A 16,484-nucleotide genomic window follows, 5' to 3' on the forward strand; every position below is an offset into this window, starting at 1 on the left:
ACGGCTGCTGGGGCTAACTAGGCAGGGAGGACCTCAGAGCAGGACACAGGCGAGAGCAGGCTTGATACTTGAGATTTTAACTGAAATAGGCTGAACAGAAGGCAGCTACACAAAGAAAACCCGAAAATACTAAAGGCACAGCAGGAATGTCACACAGACATAAAAATGACGAGGACTCAAACCCAGAACTAAACAACACTGAGACTTAAATGCACAGAGGAAACGAGGGGTGAGAGGAAACAACTGGGAACAACAGGTGAAATGAATGAGACTAATAATAGGAAGTAAAACACAACACAAGACACAAGACTACCAAAATAAAAACAGGAAGTGAACAAAACACACACAGACCTAACACAGGAAACTTGACAAAGGAGATCAGACATTCACAAAGAAACAACAGGAAGGGAAACTAAACAGAACATCTAAACAACAAACAGAAAACTATCTAAAAGAAACACTAAAAGGCACAACCCAAGAAAAACAAAACAGAGCTATACAAAAGAAACACATGTTGGCATAAAATTAACACCACATTTCATAAAAAAAAACATAACCAACAGTGCAGCAGGCGGTGGCAGTGTGATGGTCTGGGGCTGCTTTGCTGCTTCAGGACCTGGATGTAAATGATAGAACCATGAGTTCTGTTCTCTACTAGAAAATTCTGAAGGAGAATGTCCAGCCATGAGTTTGAATCTCATCTCTGCACTTGGGTTATGTAGGAGGACAATGATCTGGAACAGCAGCAAGTCCACCTCTGATACCACTGATGAGGTGCCAGTGCTCGTGCTGTTCCCAAAAGAACCGGCAAAAGCTTAAGAACGTGCCCGTGTTCCCACCGCGCTTTGTGAACTGCTCCTTTACGTATGAGTGTGGGCGGGTCCTCGTCTGGACACGGAAGCCGAAGCGCTCCCCTTTCTGTGCTGCAAATATGTTTTACGGTTCAAACCAAACTACTGCAGCATCTGTGTGCAGCACAGAGGGAAACACAGACAGCGATTAGAGCAAGACGACAAGTACGCACTTTGTGTCCTTTTATCTGTGATATGAACTGATACAAAGAAGCAAGTTCAGCCTTAGAGCCCAACCTAATTCACAGCCATGAAAATCGCTTCTCTTTTCTCCTGTAATACACACCATGCAGTGAAAGAGTGGTAGAAAACTTGATGTTGACATGGGAGAGTCACGCCCTTCTGCTGAACGGTTCCAGCACTTGGCATCGGCACCCCGTCAGTGGAAAAAGAGCCTGAATGACTCCAAAAAACAAGAAACAACAGGAGGGTTTTGGAGTCGCCTAGTCACAATCTGGATTTAAATCTGATTGAGATGCTTTACTAAGCAAACTGCCTTGTCATCATTAGGGAGCTGTAGAGGCAGGAAGACGTGCTCTGAGCCATGAGGACCGACCACTGGATGGACCAATGAGGGAAGGCCACACTGCAGCTCTCTGCATCTGTTTTTTGAACACATAGGGCTTGTAGACAGTGGTAGTATAAAGTCTAGGACTGGTCACAGCCAGCTGCTTTTATGGCCTGTGATTTTCTGAACCAAAGGAGCCCGTGTACATGTGAAAATCTTCTGATTGTTATGTTATTAAATGTTTTAAATGTGAACTAATGTGATGTCTTCCATCACAAAACAAAGAACACACCTGACATGTAAGTGCGACACATATGCAAAAAAAAAAAGAAATCTGAAAGGGGGCAAATACTTTTTCACTGCACTGTAATCAAATATTCCACGAAACTGCCACTGTAGTTGTTTGCCATTAACAAATGTCCCCTCGTGTCCTGCAGTGATGTGTGTGGGAATGCGTGCTCACAGTGCTGACTCTGGACAGCTCCCTGCAGGTGCTGAGCAGGCCATTCTGCAGCACGTCTCTCTGTTGGACCAGGCTCTGCGTGGAGGCAGCATTGGAGCCGCTTTGTTCGCTCAGCTCCTGACTGGCAGACAGCAGGGCTGTCTCCAGAGTGTGCTGCCACACAACACACACAAATACTTATTACTACACATCTGATGCTTCACAAAGAAAGAAACACACTCACACAATGCGCAGCTGTACCTTCTCTCTGTGCAGCTGCTGTAGTTTCTCCTCCTGCATCCTCACTGCTTTGTCCTGCTCACACAGTCTGCTCAGCTTTGTCTAATACGCACACACAAACATGCCAATTAATCTGTCTTTGAAACGTGTTAATCATTCCACTGAAAGCTGTGGTTGTCTTACGTCTATGTCAGCCTCCTCCGTGCGCTGGATGAAGGAGCTGTCTTTGTAGTCGTCTGGACTGATCTAAAAAGAAGAGAAACAGTCAGAGACAGACAGCAGGAAGCAACACAGCACATCTGTTACAGTGGACAGAAGTTCATGCAGTGTGGATATAAAGAATATGGTCCCGCCCAAATTTCTGTCATGACTTTTCCCTAAAGCATTAAGGTAAGTGATCCTTCTGTGCTCGTTGTATATTTCATGAAAAATGCAATAATTTAATCCCACATGATATAAACTGTGTTCAGTCAGGATTAAATTCTACTGGACACCGTGTGGGAAACAAACAAACAAAAACTCTTCATCATATGCTTTGCAGTGTTTATTCCAGATGATGAAGGGATATACTGTGGATATTTACTCTCCCAGCTGCTACCAGGGCTGCTGTGGCTGAATATTAGAATGCAGAGATAGACAGAGAGGCTGTACTCTGAGAAGACAGATGCATGCCAATGAAGATAACATTAAGTTCAAAACTATTATATGATTTTTCTCAGATTTGCTGTGGTTTTTGCCCCCCTTCCCCCCCGAGGCAAATATTTTCCACCAAGGAGCCAATGAATCATTTTAAGGGTTGTGTGTTTCCACTGCTGGAAGAGTCCCAAAGGACTGTCCCAGAAAACTTCCGGACTGGGCTTGACTGTACAACGTATACAAAATGGATATACCCTGTGGGTATTAAAGCCAGGGCAGATGTGCCATAGACCTGCATTCTGTTTAATGGCCTTCAGGGGAAGACTCCTCTGACAGAAGTCTATGAAAAAAATGACATGATTGCTTGTCCCATGACCTCAGTTTACATATCCTGACATGATTTTTAGTCTCAGTCATAGTTTCAAATATTCTTCAATACAACATAGTGTTCATTTTGTAAATTACTGTCCCATTTAAAGTAAAACAGATGGTGAAACATGGTATGCTTTTTGGGGTATGGTACCTTTATAGAGGGTTTATGAGCTTGATGATTATTTGTTATATATTTGGAACATGAGCCATTTAAAAACAAACAAAAAAACTATCAGATGCAAGATGAAGACAAACACATTGCCATCAGTGATGTAAAATTCTTCATATTCACCATATAGCTGGATACAGTAATCCACAATGCACCAAGCACCTCCATTCCCTCCACTGTTGATAACTTTGAACACAAAACTAACAGGTCACCTCATGAATACAGTGTAAGCCACAGTGCTATGAAAAAGGCTGAGAAAGGATATTTAGGTTTATGTCACTGTAAATCAGTGGTTCTCAAATCCAGGCCTCGGGGCCCGGTGTCCTGCAGGTTTTAGATGTGTCTCTGCTTCAACACACCTGAGTCAAATATAGAAGTCATTAGCAGGAAAACTTGACTGCATACTGAGGAGGTAATTCAGCCATTTGATTCAGGTGTGTTGGATCAGGGACACATCTAAAACCTGCAGGACACCGGGCCCCGAGGCCTGGATTTGAGAAGCATGGCTGTAAATGCTGGTGTGCTTGCAGTGGAAAAGAGGCTAACATTGATACGTCAAACAAAAAGCTGTGAAGACGCTGGAATCAGAGGAATGAAGACGTGAAATGGAGGTCAGTGAGCACTGAATGTTTGTGTGTGTGTGTGGGTGGGGGGTAATTATTTCCTTTACTTTTTGTTTCTTACTCAGTAATGATCAGGAATTCAGATTTTAATAGTAGTGCAAGGCAGTAAATACATGTATGTTTATATTTTGATTACCACATGCTTTTAAGTCACTTGCAAAGTTTTGTGCAGTCAAAGAGATCAAATTCACAACAAAAACATCTAATTAAAAACTGTACATCTCTCCATATTTGGTGCAAATGTGAGTAGCATGATTTAACAAAGAATGTAACCACTGACAGAGTTTTTCAGCGATCCAATCAGTCCTCACATTTCTAATAGGACCAGATACTTTAACAGGTTCCTCAGCAGTAACAATAAAAACTCCTTTCATTTAACCAAAATCTTGATTTTCAGCTCAATCTAACTAAGTTTATTCTGTGCTTTGAAAAATATATTAATATTTTTGAGCCACCCCACATTTATTAATATGTTGCTTCCAAATGAGCCAGATTTTCCTGTATTGTTTTAAATGGTCTTAAAAAAATTGTTCTCCAAGTTTTCTGAAGGATTTTCTAAGTTTTTCTGGACCTAACTCAAGGCTCAACCAGCATTGTGTCCACACAGCAGACAAATAAGCAAGAAACAATTTAAAGTTGCATCCTTAGGCTCTTTGTTTAGCAGCCTCTTGCAAAAGCACAAACTTTATTACAGTTCCTTTATTTGAATCTATGAAAAAAAATGTCAAAGATATCACAGTTTGATAGGCACAAGTATTTTTGCGCCAACAATGTGAGTCCCAAAAAGCTATTAGCCAAAAATGTGGCCTAATTTGTGTTCTTAAAAATTTGAAGAAACTGGACAAGTGGAGGACAAAAGAAGTAGCTGAACAGTATCTGAAAGTGACACCATTAAGAAATAGGAAAAGATTCCAGCAAAGACCTGACACAGGACCTGAGCAATACATCTAGCCCTTCAGCTGATCCATTTACTGTTTGATAAAACCTCATTAGAAATGGGCTCAATGGAAGCCATTTTTAAGAAAGGGAAAGAAGGAGAAAAGGCTGAGACATGCCAAATTACATAAGAACCGACTGATCAGCAGTGGAAATACATCTTATGGAGTAGTCAGGAGAGAGGTATAACAGCCATCTGTAAAACACGGTGGACACTGTGTCATGATTTGGGCAGCATTTCAGCCAGTGCTGTTGGAAATCTCGTTCAAACTGATGGAATTATGAAGATAGAAAAGTATGGTCAGATTTTCATAGATCATTAAATACTCCCTGGAAGCACTGGATTAGGAGTGGCTTCAGTTTTCAGCAAATCCCAAACACACTGCCAATGTTGTAAAAAACATACTTGGAAAGAATAGTAAAAAATGAAAGACTATTGGTCATGGATTTGCCTCCCCAGAGCCTGGACCTCAACAATGTGGGATCATCTTGACAGAGAATGGGAAAAAAAAGCAGCCAACATCCAAAGTAGAGCTTTGAATGTCCTTTTAATGTAGCCTGGAGAACTACAATTAAAGACTACTTTGAGAAATTACATAAAAGTTTGCCTAAGAGTTTAGGCTGTGTTGAAGAATAAAGGTGGCCATGCCAGTGTTGACTTTCAAGCTCCTGGAAATGCAGTTTTTGACTTTTACTGCATTTCTATTTATGTTCACACGTTTCAATAAGATAGAGACCACCACCCCAGACTTTAAGAAGGGGCAGGCTTTAAGAAAGGGGACTGAAGGGTGTGCCCCAACTATCCAGGGATCACACTCCTCAGCCTCCCCAGGAGGGTCTATGCCAGGGTGCTGGAAAGGAGGGTTTGTCCGTTATTTGAACCTGAGATTCAAGAGGAACAATGCACTTTTGGGCCTGGTCATGGAACACTGGACCAGCTCTTTAACTTCTCAAGATAATTCAAGTGTGTGTGGGAGTTTGCCCATCCAGTCTACATGTGTTTTCTGGACCTGGAGAAGGCATTTGACCACGTCCCATAGGGGTGCTGCCATTCAGTCCCTGTACAATCCCAGCGAGTGCTTTGTCTGTATTGCTGGTAATAAGTTGGACTCGTTTGATGTAGGTGTTGGACTTTGCCAGGGCTGCCCTTTGTCACCAATTCTGTTCATAATTTTTATGGGAAGAATTTCTAGTTGTAACCAAGAGGCGGAAGGCTTCCACCTTGGAGGCCCCAGAATCTCATCTCTGCTTTTTGCAGATGATGTGATCCTATTGGCTTCATTGAGTGGTGGCCTCCAGCTTGCAGTAGAGTGTGAAATAGCTGGTATGAGAATTAGCACCTCTAAGTCTGAGGCCATGGTCCCCAGCCAGAAAAGGGTGGAGTGCCCACTCCGACTCAGGGATGAGTTGCTGCCTCAAGTGGTGGAGTTTTCACAAGTATTCACAAATGAGGGGAGAAGGGAGTGACAGATGGATTGGGGCTGCAGCTGCAGGATTGCAGACGCTGCACTGGTCCGTTGTGGTAAAGAGAGAGCTGAGCATAAAAGTGAAGCTGTTGATCTAACTCCCTCTCCTATGGTCGAGAACTCCGGGTAGTGACCGATAGAATGAGCTCGTGGATACAAGCAGCAGAAAAGAGCTTCAAACCTAGGATCTTCATGCTGTGAGGCAGAGGTGGTAACCACCATGCCACCCGTGCTGCCCATTGTGTTGAAACCATCTATAGTGTAGTGGTTTACATGTTCACTTAGCTTGCTCAGTTCCACTTAGTTCCACTTTCTGACATTAAAAACTCTGCCAAATAAAATGTGGATCTAGCTGCTGTGGCTTATACTAACACCTCTGTCCATCTAGGAGACTGTTTTTCTACCACAGCAAAGCTTTCTTGTGGAGTGCCTCAGGGGTCCATTCTGGGCCCAATTCTTTTCTCATTGTATATGTTGCCTCTAGGGTCGATTTTTAGGAAACATAATATTTGTTTCCACTGTTTTGCTGACGACATCCAGGTGTATATGCCCATCAAACTGAACAGCAGAGATCCATGGGAACCCCTGCTGAACTGTCTAAGTGACATCAAGTCCTGGATGAGAAACAATTTCCTAAATCTTAATGAAAGCAAAACCGAGGTCATATGGTTTGGTAAATTTGACCCCTCAAGCTACTCCTCTGGCACTCCGAGTCATTTGGCTCCTCACTGTCGTGATGCTGTGAAAAATCTGGGTGTCATTTTAGATAGTAGTTTTAAAATGGAGAAGCAAGTAAGTGCTGTTACCAAAATCAGTTTTTACCAACTCAGAGTCATTGCCAAGGTAAAACCTTATCTCCCGCAGCAGGACCTGGAAAAAGTTATTCATGCTTTTATTACTTCCCGCCTGGACTACTGTAATTCTCTGTACTTTGGCATAGATCAATCATCTGTGCGCCGCCTGCAGGTAGTCCAGAATGCGGCAGCTCGTCTTTTAACCGGTTTAAAAAAGCATGAACACATTACCCCAGTCCTGTCATCCCTTCACTGGCTCCCTGTCCGTTTTAGAATCGATTTTAAGATTTTATTGCTTACTTTTAAAGCCTTAAACGGACTGGCACCTTTGTATCTGTCTGAGCTGCTTCACTGTCACACCCCTGTAAGAGCTCTGAGGTCATCGAACCAGCTGCTCTTACAGAGGCCTAAAACTAGACTAAAACAGAGAGGTGATCGAGCTTTTGCAGCAGCAGCACCAAAGCTATGGAACGATCTACCTCTCCATATCCGCACAGCTCAGACGATACACACATTTAAATCTCTATTAAAAACACATTTCTTTTCCTTGGCATTTGGCTGCAGTGCTACCTCCTTTTAGGTGATTGTTTTATGGTATTTTATGGTACTTGTTTTAAACGTTTTAATTTTTAATTTTCTTATGTTATTTATTGTTCTTAATGTTTTTATTATTTATTTTTATTTTATTATTTTATTTATTTATTTATATATTTTTATTTTTATTTAGTATAGTCCTTGGGGTTACAGATCTTGTACAGCACTTTGGTCAACGTCGTTGTTTTAAATGTGCTTTATAAATAAACTTGATATAACTTTGTGTATGATTCAACTATAAGTTATCTATCACGTGGCTTCCTAACCCCTTTTTCGCATCCTGAATTTGGCTCTGTCATGCTGATAAAGCTAATAGCCTCTTTTTTCAGGGTTGTACGTTTCCATCCAGTTGCAAAAGAAATTGCACTTCTTTAGAGGATACTGTGTATTATACAGAATTTTAGGTACCAAACAAAGAGGTCTGAATCATAAAACCAAATTTGCTCACAAATCTGGAAGCCTGCAGAATAAAGCATTTTTTAACAAGACATACACTCACCCTAAAACATCAACTGTCCTTTTTACTTTTCTGTCTGTGGACTGTTCAATCAACCAAGATCTTATATCTCAGTTAGAATACTATAGCAAAAAAATTCTGAGTAACTATTTCCCCCTGCTTCTAGCCTTTATACTAAGCTAGGCTACCCACATCCAGATCATCCTGTTATTCTTGGAAGGAAGCCTGAATCACTTCCCTAAAATATAATGTTCTAGTGTTTTAAATTTCAATAAATGAATAAAAGAACAATATAATGTAAGACAAATACATTAAACCAGTTAAGTGTTTCCAAAGTAATATCCAACAATGACCAATGCTGTATGAAGGCAGATGACAAGGAAATAGCTATGGAGTCACTGCAGCTCAATGATGGTCATTTCCAGTTGCATAAAGAAAGGAAAGCAGCGGAATGAGATGTGCAGAAAACAAAACGTACGGGGTGACACGTGGGAAGGATCACTGAGGAACAATTGACAGATGAACAGACTAAGTCTGCAGAGACTGAGAATCCAAAACATTACAAATAGGTTAATAGTGGAGATACTGGGCTACTGGGGCAACATCTGGCTTGAGTGTGCTCCACTTCATTCAACTTCAAAATACAGAGTTCTTTAAGAAATAACTGAGACATTGGTTTTGGGAAACAAAACCCAAACAACTTGGATATTATCATACAGCAGCAATTATTTAAGCACTGTATATTATTCCAAATATTGGACATTTCAGGTTAAAAGGGAATTCTTCAATTAAAGAATAATTAAATGAATGGCTTGTTGAGCAAAATCACACGACTTTGGTGCTTCAGCATTTAGTTAAACCGGATGCTGACTATGCTGCCCAAATGATGAATGAACAGTGAGCTTTTGACTGCAACAGCTCCACCAATAGACACATGGACTGCCTGCACAATGACTCAAGCCAGAAACTGCCAAAGACCTTACTTGCTGGTAGAGTTGCGGCCTTGGTGCAGAGTTCTCAATCATAGTGTGAATCATGAAGATTACAGGCTCATTCTCCTTCGTCTAGTGAAGCACCAAGGAGAAAGAGGATACAGCGGTATAATAACAGCTATAACTGTTGCCAGAGGGATGAGAAACTGTTTAATAACTGCTTTCTAAGAGAAAACAGGAAGACATAAAGTAGGATAAACACTGGGGCAGTTTAGTGTTCTCTTCCTCCATCTCTCACTGATCAGTCTCATAGCCTTACTGATCAACCCTCGCTCTCACCTAAACTTTAAATATGAAGGCATTTTCTATAACAACCTGCAACAAATCTGAAATATGGGATGCCACCAGGAGCAATGTTTAATAAAATTTTAACTTCTCCAAGAAGGAGTTTTTGGATTTCATTTTGAAACAATACAGGTCTTCACTGATCCAATGGTTTCTAGATATGAGCACCAAATTATATGTGTCTTAGGTAAGATACTTATTGCAGTTTTAGCATGGGATTGATCCTGTCATAGATTTATTTCACTTGAGTTTGGGGGAGGTCGTCAACATCTTTTAATTTTACACAAACAGACTTGTACAATGAACATCAACTTGCAAAGATTTGAAAGTGTGCCTGGAATTATAGGAGCATGAAAATAAGTATATGCCATGAATAGTGTACAAAGGTTTTTAAGAATCTATGATCCAAAGCACATGTCCATAAGGCTTTCCAGAGTCCAAGAACCTTGTGTATTAGACATAATACTCTGATTTCCACCTTTAAAATGAAAATTTGGATAGTGGATAGAAAATTCAGACTCTCTCTTAATAATCTCTCTCTTTTCTTTTCACAACTTTCTACATAAACATAAAAAGGCATATAGTTCAATTAGCTCCAAATGTCAAACTAAATGTCAAGTGTAGTGAAGACAGCACAAAAGAAAAAGAAAGAAAAAAGCAGTGACAAAAGAAGAAAATAAATGAGCAAATAACTGGCCACTGATTCTTCTATGAGTCAAAATATTATACTCATCAAAACAGCAAACAGTTAATAATATTAGGTCACACAGAAAAACATGAGCAGTCCCAGTTCTGGCTAAACTTTGGTTCATGTAGCTGGAGTACAACTCCCTTGCAGTTTTCTTTTTAGGTATACATACAGTACCAGCCAAGAATCTGGCTGGAACTGTACATACATTTAAATGAAAAAGTTGAATGTTAGGAGAGTACTCGTTTTGTGTAGGCTAAACCTTGAAAAACACTTAACACTAATGGGCTTCCTAATGGGTTAAAATAAAAAACAGGCCTTCTGAAAAACCAAACTATTTATTTGTTTTTCACTCAGCATCAGTGTTGCCAGCCTCTCTCTCCCACACAGCTTGTCCAAGACTATTCTCCCCCAGAAGCACACAACCTTTTCAGAATTGAGCAGTCATATTCAGTAATGCAGGAAGTGTGGGAAGGCAGGTCCCAATCCACGGGCCAAAAATAAACAGCACATTTAGATGCGTGCCTAGATCAGGGTATAACACGTGAGCTGTCGACAGGTTACGTTTTTAGTCCAGGAGGCTGAGCGTGCTGAAGGAAAGATGAATTCATAAAGTGCTCAGAGAATCGCACTGCTGCTGCTGATGTAGAAACTACAATGTCCTGCAAATGGACTACAAAAACCTTAAATACCTCTCCCAGTGTGGTACTGTGTGGGCTCATGCAGGTCATTTAAAAATGGCCAACCTGCTGACAGATGTTGGGTGATTACAGTGGTCAGAAAAAAAAGATCTAACTTAGCTCTGAAATCAAAGTAATTAATGATATAGCAAAATACCTGCAAGACAGCAGCAAGTGCTTCACACAAGGAAAGAACTCCATAATAAGCAGGTTTGAATAGAGTAATGTTTATAGATGCACTGTGAGGTCTGCAAACTGCTCAAAGTTCATAACAGAGATAAAATGGAAGCTGGCGCTCCACCTCCCACCACACACAGCAGCTGCATTATAATACACCTTTCATAATCTGATATGCAACCAGTTTCAAGTCTTTGCAAGTTGACCTTCATAGCATACTGAATGTCAGTGAACCCAGTACCTATCTACCAATTAGCATATTGAACAATTACTGCATTGGGCAAAAGTGCTAAAAATGCTGTGGTTAGAGCAGCTCGAGCTAACACAAACTCAGGCTTGAGAATAAAAGATTCGGAGAAAACACAGAAAGAGATAAAGAACCCAGAATCAGAGAAATCATTGTAAACGTGCATGCAAACAAGCAAATGTTCTCTTCCAGTAAGTGAAAACTGAATCTGGCTTCCTGTGCCTCACAAAATGTTTTCTATGATTTAAGTCCTCACCTGGCTTTCCAGGTATACAAGGTTCCTCTGGAGGTGATGGGAGAGAACATCAGTCTGCAGCAGTCAAAGAAGAACGGAGAGAAAAAGAGGAAACAGTTGTTTGGTAGACACATTAGTAGAGAGGAGGAAAGGATAAGAGGAAAAGGAAAGGAAGGTTAAGTAGGTGAAGTTTTTATTTTGAAATCAGGGAAGAAGAGTTAATAAGAAGAGAAGAGAGAGAATATGACTAAAATAACTGGAATCTAAACTTTAGTTTATGCATAATGACAGTTTTTCCCTGAATAGCCCCATGCTTTAGTTGCCATGACAGAAAGAAATAACTTTAAAATAGTTGTAATGACTGTTCAGTAAAAACATCACTGAACATAATCTGGGGTTAAAAACATCAGTATCACACTGTGTGTAACACAACTGAACAAAGAGCTCAGTGCAGCTGGAGTCTGTAATGAAATATTGTCAGTACTGTTCCTCAGTGCCACAGACACCTGTAACTGCCATGAGTCAGAATTCACGTACCACTGAGCCCTGTGTTACATGCACTATGTAACAACTTGCAGGTGCAGCTGTTAAAGCTGCAGTTTGCCATTCATTCACATTCACAGGGGTGCACAATGTGAATTTGTTCTGCTGTAACATCTTGAGGGATGTGCTGGGGGGATTTGGCACAAACACCATGGCAGCTGGGTGCTCCTTTATGACAACATACCAACTCATATGAGTATTTTGGCCACACCATTAAAATCATTCTTCACCACTTGGCCAACTGTCCAACTTCATCCTTTTCCAAATTAAGATCGAGTTGAAGGTTTCAGTGCACACTGCAGATGGTGCTTGAAATGCATCACTTCAAGGGAAACTGTAGCTACATCTACACTAGGTATGCTTTTTGCTTTTTGTAGGTCTCTAAATGTTGTGAACTCACCTCATATTATAATCTGGGTAATTTATATTTTATATCTATCTACATCAAAAACACAACTCCTCATGGATTATGTCAAGCTGCCCTCCAAAATAATTAATACGATTTACGACATTTCATGGCATCAGTTTGAAATACTGTAATGCTGTCACTATCAGTTTATAAGTTCACACTTACAAATTGCTGAATTCATAACAGTGGATCAGGTAGGCTGCATACCTACAGTACATGCAGTATGAAATAACTTTTTCTTATGTTTTCTTAAATTTCTCCTGTTTAATACATAAAAGAAAGAAGGTAAAACAGAGCATGTGGATGGGCTCAAACCAGAACTGCATGTTAATTCAGACAACCAACAGCACACCATTTGATGCCTGAGCTCTGATGCATCCATGCATTCTGCTTCTGCTCCAAGCATGCACAGACAGGAGGAGTGCCCCTTTTGCAAGGTGTTAAATAAAGCCTGTAAATTGATGCACCAACCCTCACCATCCAAAATACACACTCACCCAGCATTAATGCCACAACAACACTCCAGAGTTAAACTGCATTTGGTGTGTTTAAACAAAAAGAGACAATTCTCAAGGTCATTTCACTATCCTGAGTCAGTACTTTAGTTCATCCAAAAGACTCAGTCCAATCATCTGTACAGCACTTGAACAAAGCCGCTTACTGCCACTCACACAATGTATTTAATGTTCAGTGAAAGAAGCATTAGACATGCATCGTTCATCACTTGTTTTACTACCTTTGCAACTTTTCTTACAACTAATCATAAATTAGAGCCCAGAAAAGTTTATAATATGGTTACCAGACATTCTGAAATTTACATAATATTGTGAAATATTGCGCAAGTGTGTATTTAACCAAACTGCTGTTCCTCTATTGTTCCAGGCTAGATCCAAAAGTGAGTCAGTCACCATAGACCCCCATGCATTGATTGACAGGTGTGTCAACACAGCAGCTGTAGCTGACTGCTATCTAATTAAACTCACTAACTGGACCTTTAGACCATGTCTGAGGTGCCTTTTGGAACAATAACACTGAGGCCAAATTCAAAAACCAGTGGGCGACATCATGGAGGCTAAAGCTATCTTTTACATACAATCTGTCATTTAAACCAAACAGAACAAAGCAGATATGATGCCAAACACAGGTCAAATTAATAGCAGTCCCACCCTAGAACAACAGTTCAGTGAATTATGGTGAACATTCCAAATAGAAATATTAGTAATCCAAGGGATAGATCAATTAATGAATGGAGTGGCATAAGTACACTATGTCGTGCTCACAGAAACACACCAAATTCAGTTTAGCTTGGAGAATAAACCTTGCACCAGGAACCTCCGCTTGCAGACGCACATAAATGCACAACATGGGTTTTTGACTGTTTGACTGGGAAAGCACATATACGTGCATGCACAAACACATACACTCAGAGCTGACCTTTGCGTTGGGCCCTTCCATACCCAAGGCCATTAGTTGAGCTACTGTGTGTTCCCGCAGGCTGTTGAGCTCCGCCTGCTGTCGGCGGAGCTTGATGAGCAGCAGTGTCAGCTCCTCTGGCTGCACAGAGCAACACACAGAGGAGAAGAAGGAACCACTACAATGGATTGTTTTGACAGAATATTTGTAGAACAGACTCAAGGCAGTGTTTAAATCCAGAATTAAAGATGATGCATTCAACCAAACAGGAGGTGAGAGCACACATTTTTCCTAATCTGACAGTGTATGAACAGAGTCTCAGCATGGAATACTGGACCGAGTTCAACATAGTGCCCAACTTCAGACACACACACACACACACACACACACACACACACACACACACACACACACACACACACACACACAGAAAATGGAAGACAAGTTTATAATATGGTAACCATATTATAAACTTGTAAATGTGAACTGTAGCAGACTCTTGTTGACCTCATGACTTTACTAGAGCCCTTAATTTGCTTCCTCTTCATGGAGTGATACACAAAGAGACTCCGGCATCATGTTGATTGTGACTCATTAAAATTAAAGAACACAACCATTGTGACAAAATGGTGAACTGCAAAAAGCTGTGGAAATGACTAGAACACGCTTTCCTATCAACAAGCTTGGCCTGCCAAGAAATCACAATCGTTTTCAGAGCGTGCCTGAAAAAGAAATGTCAGCCCACAGGCTTGATTGTGGTCGCTTCAATTTGGAAGCAAAAACACTTTGAGCTGAAATGCTGCACTGTGTGTGTGTGTGTGTGTGTGTATGTACTGACATTACGAGACAGTGGAACAGTCAGTAATTACACTGGTCCAACTGAGTGCTAAAAAATGCACAACAACAACAGGCTGCTGAGAACAAAACATCACTGGAATAGGCCTGTGAGCTGTGTGTCAGTGAGTGTAATGGATGGACAGCAGAAACATTTACTGAAAACAGACACAGGTCCATGGGATTGTGTTGCTTACCGTCTTGCCTTGCAGTGACTGTGGGGTGACGGTCTGAGACGGGACGCTGGCTGCAATAGATCGTCGATCGGGCGTGTAACCATACTGAGGGGGAGGGAGGAGAATCTCACTTTATTTCAGGTGACCGTACTCATGAAGCCAGTGCTCCAAATTCCTGTCATTTATATTGCAGGAAGGTTTTAATATCATACACTTAGTGTCCATTGTGCATTCTGGTGAATATATGCATATTTATGCATAATGTTTTTGTCTTTATTTTTACAACGGTATCTCTGCATCGTGCCTCCTTCTTGCACATCCTGCCTGCATGGGCACTAATGTATCCTGTAAATATAGCTCACCTCTTCAGGTCTTCAGCAGTGTATGAAATATCTATATAATTCCTGTGTTCTTACTATTTGCCACTATAACAACCTCGCTGTACAAGGGTTTAGTGTTTTTGTTAGTTTGAGTTGCATTAAATGCACTGTATAAAAGCTTATTATTTAAACTGAACTCTGGTACCATGACCTTTACCTTGGCTAGCTGTGTCCTGTGCCGGCGATCGAGAGTCGTGTCTCCCTTGAATATGGGCGAGGAAACCTCAGAGTGGGAGCTGTTAGGGTTTTGAGTGACCTGCTGGTGAGGAGGGGAGAAGGTGCTACACAGAGCCAGGGAGCCATGAGATGGAGAAGTGGGAATGGAGTGCGCCACATGTTCGGAGATGTTGCCCATGGTCTTTATGCTGGGAAGCGTGCCGTAATGACTCACAGCTGGAAGCACAACAAAAGTAGGAGAACATGTCACTGTGGACTTTGAAGCTTTCATTACCATAACCTTTATTTGCAATGGTTATAATACCGGACACATACCAGAGACTGGGAACCTGTCCAGGATCTGCCCTGCCTTTTGACCTATGACAGCTGGGGTAGATTCCAGACCCCCTTATAAAATGTGATTTTCTAAGCAATGACATTTGCTGCTTGCTTTTAATAAACCAAAAAAAAAAGCCAAATAATACTTTCTAAACTGATAGTCTATAGCCGTAGGAATATAAATAATTATGGAAGCAGATTTCTTACAAAGTTGTTCCTTTTATGAAAAAAATATTAGGTTGTTAAATGCACTGAACTCCATCCAGTCCTCCTGCCTTTAGAGAGACAACATCTGCCTCTGTTAAAGGAAACTCAGAGTGATGCAATTATTGTAAAAATGCTTTTACAAAACTCTGGTGCTATTCTCATTTTAACTGGTTTTCAACAGCACATGTAGTGAAGGGCCATTATATGTGTTAAGTGAGTGAACATGCATCAATATAGTGAATCTTCCTGAAGGTGAAGTTAGAAACACAGTGGCTATGTAATACTACTGACTAGGATCTTTCCGTACCACAGACAGATTTTCCACATATTTCGTTCAGTGCATAGACTAGAGATCATGTTTAAATCTTAGTAACATTTACATTTACTTTAATGGATTACACAGCAGTGGGGAATAAGTTTTATTACAGTAGAAGTCTTTCTGAAAGTGCTGTAAATAAGTTTAAGGATCTAATTCCTTCATTATTATGCTCTTCAGTTCCTTTTCTCTCAAAGATCCTTGAAAGAGTAGTTGTAAAACAGCTAACTGATCATCTGCAGAGGAACGGTTTATTTGAAGAGTTTCAGTCAGGTTTCAGAATTCATCACAGTACAGAAACAACATTAGTGAAGGTTAC

The 16,484-nt window shown here is 40.7% G+C and overlaps 1 protein-coding gene across 3 annotated transcripts in view; it reads right to left on the reverse strand.

The window, feature by feature from the left end:
- LOC115773249 (pleckstrin homology domain-containing family A member 5-like) overlaps positions 1 to 16,484 on the reverse strand; it is a 242,653-nt gene that overhangs the window by 24,654 nt on the left and 201,515 nt on the right. Inside the window, exons 13-20 of one of the 3 annotated variants that reach the window (XM_030719830.1) lie at positions 15,305 to 15,540; positions 14,789 to 14,872; positions 13,779 to 13,898; positions 11,414 to 11,467; positions 9,072 to 9,152; positions 2,225 to 2,287; positions 2,063 to 2,143; positions 1,823 to 1,975 (exon numbers count right to left, since the gene is read on the reverse strand). In XM_030719830.1, the coding sequence (XP_030575690.1) occupies positions 1,823 to 1,975; positions 2,063 to 2,143; positions 2,225 to 2,287; positions 9,072 to 9,152; positions 11,414 to 11,467; positions 13,779 to 13,898; positions 14,789 to 14,872; positions 15,305 to 15,540 (872 nt within the window). The remainder of the gene's footprint in view (positions 1 to 1,822; positions 1,976 to 2,062; positions 2,144 to 2,224; positions 2,288 to 9,071; positions 9,153 to 11,413; positions 11,468 to 13,778; positions 13,899 to 14,788; positions 14,873 to 15,304; positions 15,541 to 16,484) is intronic. The other 2 variants (XM_030719831.1, XM_030719832.1) reach the window with 2 other exon arrangements.

Source organism: Archocentrus centrarchus, chromosome 23 (genome assembly GCF_007364275.1).
Source record: "Archocentrus centrarchus isolate MPI-CPG fArcCen1 chromosome 23, fArcCen1, whole genome shotgun sequence".
NCBI lineage: Eukaryota > Metazoa > Chordata > Actinopteri > Cichliformes > Cichlidae > Archocentrus > Archocentrus centrarchus.